This window comes from Macadamia integrifolia, chromosome 10 (assembly GCF_013358625.1).
Source record: "Macadamia integrifolia cultivar HAES 741 chromosome 10, SCU_Mint_v3, whole genome shotgun sequence".
Classification (NCBI taxonomy): Eukaryota; Viridiplantae; Streptophyta; class Magnoliopsida; order Proteales; family Proteaceae; genus Macadamia; species Macadamia integrifolia.
The window spans coordinates 11,145,003-11,157,988 of NC_056566.1; the positions used below are offsets into that span (position 1 = coordinate 11,145,003).

At 37.7% G+C, this 12,986-nt stretch overlaps 1 protein-coding gene across 3 annotated transcripts in view; it reads right to left on the reverse strand.

The window, feature by feature from the left end:
• Window positions 1–46: 46 nt before the first annotated feature.
• The window catches only part of LOC122091830, a 34,858-nt gene continuing 21,918 nt past the window's right edge, over window positions 47–12,986 (reverse strand). The window contains exons 9-15 of one of the 3 annotated variants that reach the window (XR_006144020.1): window positions 10,351–10,439; window positions 5,135–5,294; window positions 4,930–5,046; window positions 2,160–2,204; window positions 1,295–1,423; window positions 311–579; window positions 47–185 (exon numbers count right to left, since the gene is read on the reverse strand). Coding sequence is in view for 1 of the 3 variants with exons in the window: in XM_042662001.1 (XP_042517935.1) it covers window positions 445–579; window positions 1,295–1,423; window positions 2,160–2,204; window positions 4,930–5,046; window positions 5,135–5,294; window positions 10,351–10,439 (675 nt within the window). In the remaining 2 variants the exon portion in view is untranslated. Of the gene's footprint in view, window positions 580–1,294; window positions 1,424–2,159; window positions 2,205–3,287; window positions 3,440–4,929; window positions 5,047–5,134; window positions 5,295–10,350; window positions 10,440–12,986 lie in introns of those variants that run through there. The other 2 variants (XM_042662001.1, XR_006144022.1) reach the window with 2 other exon arrangements.

Below are 12,986 nucleotides of genomic sequence, written 5' to 3' on the forward strand. Positions count from 1 at the left end.
CCCCCCCCCCCCACCTCCCCAAAAAAAAAAATTTGTTGGAAACAGATGTTCAAAATGCCTATTCATATCATGTAGATCTTCTCGTACATTCATCGAAAGCGTTGTTGTGGCAAATACAAGCTCTGAAATTTTTAACTTCACAAAATGCATCATTGCTGAAGCTTCATGATGTACAAAAGCCTCCTCTGCATTCAAAATTAGGGAGGACAACCTATGATCTTCCAACAAACATTGGCAGGTCTGTAATAATGTTTTTTTAAATAAAATCAAGAAATTTTATCCGCTGCAATAAATGAGGACAGACCAATACCATAGCCCTGGATTGTCGCTTCACTAGTAAGCAAATTGCTTGAGCATCTCCGTATATCCCTTTGTACCTGCTTCTCTATAATTCATTATCTGTGGACTGCTAAATATGCTTTGGGAAGTCAAAAGTCATGATCTCTATTTGGTATTATGTGTTGGCACACTTATGTAGAATTTAGTATTCTTGAAGTCGTCGAGAAGTGGGTTGTACCCATCCTTAGTCCTTGTCTTCGTAGGCAGGCCAAACTCTTCCATGAATGAAGACGTATCAAGCTACACAAGGAGGATCAGTTTGAGCAATTACAAAGGCAAACAGAATAAACAAAAATTCTTCCTGAAGACTGAACAAATAAAGAGGAGAATGCAGATAAAAAGAAATCCTAGCACCAAAGAGCCCTAAAGAAAAGAACTCAAGCATAGGTAAAATTTAGCTGAAAATGAGATTCCATAAATGGACTGCACTCCGGAAAGACTAAAAAGAGAAGAAGTACAGAAATTAATGCACAAATGTAAACTTGAAGTGCTACCAATAAGTGATAAGATCATGTGAAGTTGACTCAGACGGTCGGATAATTTGAGATGAAGGCTTGCTTGCCATTGCACCATTAAGATGGAGTGCTATGAGACAATGGACAGATTAAAAAGAAATATGGGAGGCCAAAAGGATTCCGTTCAAAGAAGTGAAAAGCTGTGAGGGCTTACCACCCTGGTTAGATTGAAATTGAAAACCAAGATTCATGTCACTGAATGACATAATCGGTATAGGAACCATATTGAGTTGAAATCTGATATGATGTCAACTTTTTGACATTGATAATTGGCATTTAAGAAAGTGTAAGCAGGCTGAATCGACACTACCCTCTGTTGAGGTTCATTTACATGTCAAGTTTTGCGAAAAAGCAACACTTGCGCAATTTTATTTTGCCCTTCAACATTCATGTCTAACAAAGGTTAACTAAAAAAACTAATAAATGAGGGTAGAACTCACTGTGATTGTCCGTCTCTTCCTTCCTTTCTTGGATGAGTCATCCTTGGGCAGATTCTGCCATCCAGAGCAGTAGTGGTCAATGAGTTCCAGGATCCAAAAGTCTGTCGGGAAGAAGATGTCAGCATCACCCTGCCATGGAAACAACATGGAAATCTTAGACACTAATCTAGTGTCTCTCTAACTTGCAAGAATTTTACTCACTTAGACTTGGTACGATTAAGCAAGATGGAACAAGAGCAACCTTGAAAATATAGTTATCAAGCATTTGTTGACATGTATGATGACCATCGAAATCAGATTATTGAAATAATGCAACTTTCTGACAGGAAAATGTGTCGTCTGACTAAACTTTAAACCAGACAATGCTCGAATATTGATTGTGACATGATATATTAACTGCTGATAAAAGGGTGCCAGGAATTATAGCTCACTAAAAAAATGTCGAAAATATAAGCAGTGAAGTTCTAATACAACTCTTCTAAAAGGGAATAAAAAAATAAAATAGCATTCTATGCGGTAGAGAAAAGCTTAAGAACTGGGTATATGAGGAAATTCAAATGCAGATGATAAAATAAAACTTGACAACAAGATTTGATAAATGAGGATTGAAAAGATGGTGATGATTTGCGAAAAACTTTCCCCTAATCTCATGACCCATGCTGCCATCTAATTCAATTCCAATGCCAAGATTAATCACCAGAAGCAACGAAGATCACAGATCGATAATCAGAGATTATAAGAACTAGGTCAGAAATTGGTAAAGCATCTAAATTTCAGAGACGTTTAATAATGCACTGTCAAAGAGACAGCTGTTAACTGGATTAGAAACTTACTGCATTACTGGATAATAAGAGAAAATGCATACCTTTGCATCCAGGTAACTGCTATGGTCTAGACTGCTGCCATCTTTCTGCAGGATAAAGAGGAGATATGATGAATGACACTTGACACGTCTACTAAAACTGAAAATGAGAATTTGTGAAAGAATAGAAAAAGTGAATTACGACTTTAATCACTGGATTTTATGTTCGAAGACATTTGGTTAAATAAAGTAGTGATAATTGAACTACAGTATTCCTGTATGTACGTGCACTTTAACAGTGCTTATGTTTTCCTTTACTCATGGTCTTAATTTGAAGTAGCACCTGGGTCTTGTAAATTTTCTTTCTGTAATTACATCAGGTTGTGCATTTACTCTTTCTTCGGGTCATTGTTTACACTTGACATTTGAATGTACAATTGTCAAGGCATCACCTTAGTGCAAGGCATTGGTTTAATTTTTTATTCCATTACTATGTTTCTATTGGGATTGAACCAGGTTTGGCACTGCTTTATGTCAAACATCATTTAAGTAAATGACCATTTATTAAGATATTAGTCATAAATAAGGAAATACCCCCCCCAAAAAAAGAATCTAAAAAATATTTATAAATTAAAACTCAAAAGGGAGAAAAAGTCAACTCCCCAGTTCAAGAGCAAAAACTGAATTTTTGGTTGTAGGAGCTATTTATAAAAAATTCATAAATCTTATCGCGATAGAACACCTCTAAAAACCAAAAGAGAGGCAAAATAATCTTTTGCTTTGATGTCCAAAATTTTATTTCCATTCAGGGCGAATTTAAACAGAATTCGCCACACCAAATCAGGTTTGACTGGAACATAACTCTTTCAAAATAAATCAGATTTAAGCAATCTTGGATTTGTTGAAAATTTAATTTTGTGCTCTACCTAAAACAAAAAGTCGCATATAAAAAAAATAAATCATTTGACCAGTCAAAATTATTAGAGAATAAGAACGTTTCTCTAAATCGAGAGCAATTTAATTACTTCTAGATAAGATTATATTTTCCAAGAACAACAATATAAACCAAATGATCATGGTCTTTGATCTGCAATTTCATCGTTATCTTTATCATCTATTCTTCGCTTCCCTAGTACCATTAACTCTATTGTCTTTTAGTCAAATTACCAAGACTCGAAATAGTCATATTACCTTTATCCTTCTTATTGTGTTTTTAAGGATCTTCAAACAATGACCAAGATTGGTGGAGGATATGAGAAGTGTATCATGTAATATCTTGATGGCGACTCAAGCTTCAACAAATAGTTCCTAGCTGCAAAACTCTCTCGTGTTGAGTGTGAAGCCTGCAAACATAGCAAACACCATTGTACCTCATTTCCTACTCATGACGTTTCTAGAAGTCAGTCTTTGTTTTTTTAGTTCACTCAGATATTTGGGGTCCATGTCGTGTCAAATCGGTCAGGTTTTTCATATGTTGTTATCTTTGTAGACGATTGTTCCCGGTTGACATGGCTGTATTTGTTGAAAGATCGTTTTCAGTTTCAGTCTGTTTTTGAAGAATTTTATAATGAAATCAAAACCTAATTTTTGATCTTTCTCTTAAAGTATTTCATACTGATAATGCTCTTAAATATACTCACCGAGAGATTTCCTCAAATGGCATTATTCATCAAACTAGTTGCACCTATACCCTCAGCAAAATGGTATCGCTAAACGGAAAAAATGGGCATTTATTGAAGATTTCTCATTCTTTGGTAATTTGTATGAATGTTTCTGAACATTGTCTGGGAAATGTTGTTTTGACCGCTTGTTACCTAAGTAATTGCATGCCCTCATCTCTATTCCCAATTCTCCTCTATTTTCTTTGCCACCTCGAATTTTTGAATGCATTTGTTTAGTCCAAAATTTAACAACCAGGTCTTGATAAATTATCTCCATGGGCTGTGAAGTTTGTTTTGCTCGGGTGCTCTCAAATTCAAAAAGGTTACTGCTGTTATGATCTTGTCACTCGAATGCAGTTTATTAGTGTTGACGTTACCTTCTTTGAGAGTACTCTAAATTTTATGCCAAGGGTCATGACTTGAAAGCAGTTCCCCCATTCCTGCATTACTTCCTCCTTCAAACTTCCAACTACTTCCTGGTAATTAGCCCTTCAAATATATCGGCTCTGTGCTAAACCTTCCCCACAGGTTGATGTCTGTCATTCTTTGCAGCCCTCTATGTGGGTCGATTCCTTGTATGACGATCATGTTCCTTCCTCTTCCTCTTCGACTGCTGATTTGGTAATTGCTCTACGAAAAGGTACTCATTCTTTCACTAAACAATTCATGGCTACCATATCCTATTGAAACTTTGTTTTCATATCCCATCTTCCATCTCTTTAGAGTTTTGCATTGTCTCTGTTGACTCACTCTACTCCTAAACCTACCAAAAAGAATTGTCTCATCCTGGATTGAAGATGGCTATGGATGAGAAAATGGATAGTTTGAATTCTTGGCAACTATGGACCGTAGTTGATTTACCCCAAGGTAAGGAGCTTATAAAGTGTCGTTGGATGTATACTATAGCAAACCTAAGATCTTTAACCAGTAACTGGAGAAAGGAGAGAGGAGAGATGAAAGAACAAGAGAAGAAAAGAGGAGAAGAGGGTGAGACTGCCAAGAATAGTAGAATTGTAAGTTTTGCAGTCCCCCTGATGTATACTTACTCTCTTTGCTCTCTCCATTGCAGGTACTGTTTATTCCTGTCTTTGGTTTTGTCACAAAAATAAAGCGACTAGATTGAAAACCATAAAGCTACAATGATTACAAATAAGCTAAGATGATATGTATACCTTTGTTGAAACCAATGGAGCTCTTTCACCAGCTATTTTCACATCAGGTAGGTAACTGAAGTCAGAGGCAATTAGAGACATCTTTGGTAAGGCTCCATGTAGGACCTCCAGCAATCGCTGCACATTAAATGGGAGGAAGTGACTAATGTTAATAAATGAATGCAATATCATATAAAATTTTAAGAAACAACTTAAGGTTCCATACCAAGCATCCAGTTGGCAACCAAGATCTTCGTGGTTTTGGGAAAACTTTTGACCAAATGCTTCTTGTGGCTGAAGCCTGGTCCTTGTCCAAGCCAATGACCTCAACACAACGCTTAATTAGTGGATCTTCTAGTGGCTTATATATTTCTGAGATCTGTAGACTATCAAGGAGATGAAATTAGGTCTATATGAAAAATAGACTTCTGCTTTTGAGGTTTCTCCACCTTACTAAATTTCTTTTAATAGTCATAAAAAAGGAATTGGATTTAAAAGGATTTAAGGATCACTATTGGATCTCAGATTGTTCCCAAGCAATATGATGAGGGCAAAGTGGATCAACTGATTCACTATGAGGCTCATATTGAGTTGGTCACACCAAACCCAGATCTAATGGGATCCACCGACTCTTGAAAACTTACCCGGAGTAGTCAAATGTTTAGATTGATCCCACAGCTATTATTTATGAATATAGAGAATTGAAAATGAGAGAACTGTGTTCTCCTAATCTATAATAATTCTTAACTTCATATATGCACCTGATTTCCTAATAAGAAAATAAGTACAGAATGGCTGATATTACTCATGTCAATCCAGTTTTCTCTCAAAAGGAAGTATCCTATTTGGAAATTTTCTTTCCAGTTGGAAACAAAAAGGGCTCTACTAAATTTTGGAGCATATAAAGAAAAAAAAATAAAAGCCCCTAGAGATGCCAACACGATGTGGACTGAGATGGCAGATTGCATTAAGAAAGTTGCTAAAGAGGTTTTATGGATGTCTAAGGTACTCGGCTAGCCCCTAGAGAGGCTTGGTGGTGTGATGAGGAAATGCAAGCAGCCATTAAGCTTAAGAAAGACAGTTTTCAGATTTGGCAAAGGACTAGGGAGGTTGAAGATCATGAGAGGCATAAGGCCGCCAAAAACAAGGCAAGAAAGAGTGTGGGGAAAGCACGGGCGAAGAATTATGAGGACTTGTACAACAATCTAAATACTAAAGAAGGGGAAAAACTATTTATAAGATGACTAAAATTCGAGATAGGAATAGCAAAGATTTTGATTATGTTATATGTATTAAAAGTGATGATGGTAGAGTACTTGTATAGGATGAAGACATTAACAGGATATGAGCTGACTATGTTTGCATCTTACTAAATGGAGACAACCCATGGAGGAGTAATGGAAGTACACAACATAACAACTAGCATCATAGATACGTCCGAAAGATAGGAGTGATTGAGGTTAAAGAAGCCGTCGGAACAATGAAAGTACGTAAGACAACAAGCCCATATGAGTTACCAATACTAGTATGAAAGGATTTGGGTGTGTGTAGGGTTGCCTGGCTGACCAATTTGTCTAACAAGATTTTGAGCACGAGAAAGATGCCTAATTAATGGAGAAGTATTGCAGCCCCAGGCTACAACAATAAAGGCGATATACAAACTGCAATAACTACGGATGCATAAAAATTATGTCATATTATGAAATTATGGGAGGTCATCGAAGTCCGCATAAGAAGAGAATCTAGTGTCTAGAGGAACCAATTTGGTTTTAATCCTAAGAGATCCACGATGGAAGTGACTTACCTATTATGGAAGCTCACGAAAAAATAAAAAACCTACAAAGGAAGGATCTTCATATGGTCTTCATCAACCTAGAAAAGGCCTACGACAGAGTCCCCAGAGAGCTAATTTGGCATGCTTTGGAAAAGAAAGAGACGTCTAGTATGTATGTGGATATAATTAAAGACATATATGAGAGCGTGTTGACTAGTGTGAGATCTATGGGAGATCATGGTAGTGAGTTCCCAGTTACCATTGGGTAACATCATAGATCCGCTTTAAGTCCCTATTTGTTTATATTTATCATGGATGATTTAACCAAGAACTTTTAAGAGGAGGTTCAGTGGTGTAAGCTTTTTGCCGATGATATCGTTTAGTGGATGAGATAGTGGCAGGGATTAATAATAAGTTGGAGTGATGGAGATTTACCTTGGAATCAAGAGGTCTTAAGATAAGTAAAACAAAGACGGAGTATATGGTGTGTAACTTTAGTAGCTCAAGGACAGATACTGAAGTGGTGAAACTTGAGGAGAAAGAGATTCCACAAAATGATTGTTTTCTATATTTGGGGTCAACTATTAACAAGGATTGTGAGATAGATGTTAATGTTTCCCATAGAATAAAAATGGGATGGATGAAGTGGAGATGCGCATCTGGAGTGTTGTGTGATCGACGTATTTCTTTCTAACTTAAAGGAATGACAGTTGTAAGACTGGCTATGTTGTAATTGTTGGGCAGTAAAAAAACGTAATATAGATAAGTTGAGTGTAGCAGAGATGCGGATGTTGAAATGGATGTGGGGCAAAACTAGGAGATAGAGCGAGCAATGTCAGGGTAAGAGCTTAAGTTGGGAGTGGCCCCGACTCAAGATAAGCTTCGAGAATACCGCTTAAGGTGGTATGGCCATGTTTAAGGAGGCCTTGGGATGCTCCAGTATGGGGGAGTGATCAGATCTAACTGGAAGGAGCCAGAAGAGCTAAGGGCAGGACTAAAATGACCATTGATGAGTTAGTAAGGAATGACATGCGGAAACTAGGTCTTGACCTAGTATAACATCAAACAGAGCTGTTTGGAGGGCAAAGATCCATGTTGTCAACTGCGTTTAGGTGGGATGGCCCGAAGGTGTTGCATTGCGTTATATCTTTTCTTAATCCTTTCCCCTTTCTCTCTCTTCTTCCTTTTATCTTTTTCTTTGATAGATCCATGTAGCCGACTATTACATGCACATATGGGCGGGAATAGTTACTTTTGCGATAGAATTTGGTTGTTTAGGAATTTTCAATTATGTAAGAGTTATTGGTTAGAGTAATAGTTATTAGAGAAGTGGTGTTACTGGAGTAAAAGGTTGTAACTCTTTGGTAACTATCATCACATCCTATTTAAGAGGAAGGACAAAAAAAAGTAGAGGCAGCGAATAAAATCCTACACTATCTCTTGATGTTATCTTGAGAAAAGGTCGGCTACCTCCCAATAGGCTGGGGCATTATGGCTTCGTTCGTAAAGCCAACCCTATCCTTTATTATATTTTATATATTTATTTTATCTCAATCCCTCTTTTGTCTTAATTTCCTATTTTCTCTCTTCGGAATCCCTGCACGCATCATTTGGTACCAGAGCTCAGGCACGAGAGCCACTGCTGGAATTTCTACAGTCTCTCTCTAGAGAAACGATGTCATAGATTCCTTGATTAAGCCAAAGGAAAACTCCCAACATGCTATAGCAACTTGGGAGGATCTAAATGCAATGGAGATTCAATTTCCAACAAGTGGTCTTGACAAGACCAATCTTAATGGGGGTGGAATATTACGTGCACATACAAGCGGGAATAGTTACTTTTGAAATAGATCATGGTTGTTTAGGAATTTTAAATTATGCAGGAGTTATCGGTTAGAGTAGTAGTTATTAGAGAAGTAGTGTTAGTGGAGTAAGAGGTTGCAACTCTTTTGTAACTGTTATCATATCCTATTTAAGGGGAAGGACCAAAAAAGTAGAGGCAACAAATGAAATCCTAAGCTATCTCTTAATGTTATCTTGAGAAGAGGTCGGCTAGCTCCCCATGGGCCGGGACGTCATGGATTCGTTCGTAAAGCCAATCCTATCCTTTATTATATTATATTTATTTCTTTTTTATCTCAATCTCTCTTTTGTCTTTATTTCCTATTTTCTCTCTACGGAATCCCTGCACGCATCAACCACCCCATTTAGTTGGGAAAAGGCTGTGTTGTTGTTGTATAAAGAAAAATAAAGCATGCTAGAAAGGGAGACAGGAAAAGTTATAAATATTAAAAAAAGAGGGGGGGGAGGCACGCGGACCCAACAAACATCTCTCACCCCTGGCAACAGTTCCAGCATCTAAACCTAAATACACAGAACTTCCCCTGCAACCACACTATTTGTTCTCTAGTTACGTGGGATCACTTCCCAAAATTTGTAATTCCCACAGAAAGGTTCCACCAACTCCGCAAGCTTGGTGCATTGACTGTTTTAAATGGATGAAGTACAAGCGTTAGATATCATTTCTGATTTCCATTTTATGCTAAAACAACATGAATTTTTTAATAGCTTTTCCCTTACGAAGTTATAGGTGGACATTGTGACATTTAGTTATAGCACTTGCGTTCAGGTTACTCATAACTTTTCCCATTAATCTAGTATAATGTTTTACAATGGTATCAAATAGTTATTCTTATTCCATAGTACCTCAAAAACTTGGGGATTCCCTAATCATATTCCTCTACCTCTCATTTTGTATCTAGGTAACATTCTGAGTTTCTGACACTTCAACTGATACTGAAAATAATGATGGCATATGGAGAAGCAAGGCCCTTGAAACCTTTTCACCCTTATTCCTTTTATAGGAAATTGGAACCAAGCTCCCTAGAAGCACTTGAACAGATTTTTCCAAAGCCCAGAGGAAGGATGAGGCTTGATGCCTCATATCGACAGGTGGCATGCAAAAGAAGGAAAAATTCCAATTTTTTTTGCTTCAAGCAGTTGTGGAATAGCGGAACGTGATCAAGGTATTTGGGTAAAGCTCAGTGAGTTCAGTGATGGTTTCGATAATCAACCCATCCCAATCTGCATCATGCAATCTAACTTGGGATCTGATCAGATATCCAATCCCTAAGACACGGTAAATTGGCAAAGAGAGTGGAATGGTGGAACAGGCTTTGTGTGCATCATGCAATCTAACTTGGGATCTGATCAGAAATCCAATCTCTAAGACACGGTAAAATTGGCAAAGAGAGTGGAATGGTGGAACAGGCTTTGTGTAGCCGTCTAGCTGAACTGAGGTAGTTGGGTACTTGGGTAAGGCTTATGAAATGAGTTGTGGTTTCAAGGATTGGCTGATTCGGACTTGAATCAACCATTCAGGGCTGGGATTAATCCGTATAGAAAGTGGATCAGCCCAATTAACTCACGAAATCAGATTTTTGCACACTCAATCGCTGATCAACTCCAGATTTGATTTGATATTGCTCATGAATTATCCAATGCCTGGTCTCATCATCTCTATCCTTATATCCTTGAGTTGAACTTAAGTCTTTAGCAGGAAAACAAAGGCAGCTGGAAGATTTTGTACCAAAGCAAAACATTAATGCACATGTGACATCCAGAAAAGGAAGAAAAGAAAAAACCAAATAGACTACATCATTGCATACCTATCTCGTTGCTTCTCCAGCCAGACTTCCATCCACGGAGAAACTTGATCTTTGGAATATATAAGGTCATGTGGAAGATTATCAAGCACCTTTAGAGAGAGAAAAGCAGTGAGTCTGCAATGCTTAGAAGTTCCAAAGCTGTACAAAAAGGAAGTTGGTGAATCAAAGGAATATTGACAAACCAGTTTAACAAGCAGCCAACATAAAGCACTAAGACTAGGAAAGGTCCTAGAACTGCTGATATGCAACTATCGGGGTGCCTTCATTGAATGCAGATAATGGAGGCACCAACTCCAGGCTTCAGTCAGGTATCAAGCATCAAGCAAATTTTAAACGCACTAAAGGGTTTGACAGTGTGAAATGGGAACTTGCAGAATACATTGTGAGAAGAACGTGGTTTGCAGTTGGATAGTGAAACAGTATGATGAAGAGCGTCTCTACATCATATTTCTCTAATTTGCTGACTAGGGTTCATATGTGTTTCTCTGCAGCTATCATCTATTTTTGTTCATGTTTATTATTGTAACCAAGACCCAAAGTTGACTTTTCAATCAAGCAAAGAGTGTTGATTGAAGCTTTTAAAATAGAGATTTAAGCATATTGTCAAGGCGCCTAGGTGATCCAAGATGGTGGAGGGGGCGGCTAGGCATTCTGGGCGTGTTTTATATATTTTTATATAATATATAAGGAAAAAAAATATATATATATATATAGGATCAAAACTTGGAAACAGCCTCTCCTGCGAAGCAGGGGGTAAGGCTGCGTATATTTCCCCCCCCCCCAAACCCTGCAGTAGCAAGAGCCTCGTGCACTGGGTTGCTCTTGTTATAATATATATATATATATAATGCTATTATCAACATAGATGCCATATCAATCCAATTTGATATAATTTGCAAATAATAAAAAAAAACAACTTAGTGCACGAGGCTCCCACTAATGCAGGGTCTGGGAGGGGGCAGAGGGGGCAAATGTATGCAACTCCTACCCTTGCTTCACAGGAGAGGCTATTTCCAAGTTTTGAACCAGTGACCAACATGTTGCAATAGTGCAACTTAACCGTTGCGCCACAGGCTCGCCCACGATATAATTTTGCTAATAATGACCCAACATTTGAAAACCAACATTTAATAAACAAAGCATATAATAAATATAAAAGCATATTCATCAAAAAAACAAAGCATTATAATATAAACATATTCATTATATGTTCCACTGTGAATTAGCATACACAACTAATAAGTCTAGTGCACCATCAGTACAGGAAACTAGTTGGAAAGCTTATTTATTTGACCATTACTTTGTTGGCATCATCAGTTAGTTTATGAAGAATCCTAAGCAGGCTCACTGGGATGCTACTTCTTGCATTTGGAGAAATCTTAAAGGTGCTCCAGAGAAAGGGCTCGTTTACTGGCATCATGGTCATACTGATATTGTGGGTTATTCTTATGTTGATTGAGCTGGAGCTGACAGCGACCACAGGTCTACTACTGGATATTTCACATTTTTCAGTGGCACTCTTGTTTCTTGGACGAATAAGAAGCAGACTACAGTGCTTCGGTCTAGCAAAGAAGTATAGGGCTATGGCGCATACTATAACGGAACTAATGTGGCTGAAATCTCTCCCGCACAAGTTTGGCTTTTTCAGTCGCTAAACCCATGGAGAAGTATTGTGACATTCAGGCTATCATTTATATTGCTAGTGATATAGTGTTCCGTGAGCGAACTAAACTTACTGAAGTCGATTGTCATTTTGTGCAGAATGTTAACATGTAGAAATTGTTTTCCACTCCGTTTGTTAGTTCTAGCAATCAACTTGGTGATATGTTTACCAAGGCATCGTTTAAGCCTGCCTTTCTTAATGGCTGTTCCAAGCTAGGCATGGAAGATATCTATGCTCCAGCTTGAGGGGGAGTATTAAGAGTTATTAGGTGTTACCATTATTCTAAGGGTATCAACAACTACGCTACATGGATTCACCCAAAAAAAAAAAAGAGAGTTGAGAGTAAGAGGAAAGAGGCACAGCCCACCAAGTTCGGACAATCTCAGCTAAATGGGGTCAGCTACATAGATTCTAAGGGAGTAAGGGTACCATTGGTAGTATATAGTGAACAATAGGTAGCATTGTAATTTGCACGTTTGTGATGTCCTTAATTGTACTTGCACATCTAATTTCCCTTTATATATACAATGTGGGTATCGGTTATAGAACTATTCTAACCGAAACTCTCTTTTCTTCTCTCCTGTTTTTCGTCCCCCCTCTTCTTCCTCTCTCTTTGATTGCTAATAGTGTAGTTTGGTACTGCTATAGTAAACTTGCACAATACTTGGGCTTTATTATTGGCTATCTGCCATAAAACTTCTTGCATTGGCGCTTCACTGTCCATAAAAATTGAGGGAAGCCACATGGGTATGGTTCTCTAATTGAACTCAACTTGCATGCAACCATGGTATTCAGGTTTTCTTTTTCCTCTCTCTTGGTCACTAAGTTTCTTGAAGAACCAATTCAATGGGCACCACCAATCAATTCCAAAGAGATTACTGATATCTAATGATTTTAGTTATTCACGTAAGTTTACCAAATGGATTATGAAAATTATAGAAATTTCTTATGGAGGGAAAGGTTGTACCAAGAA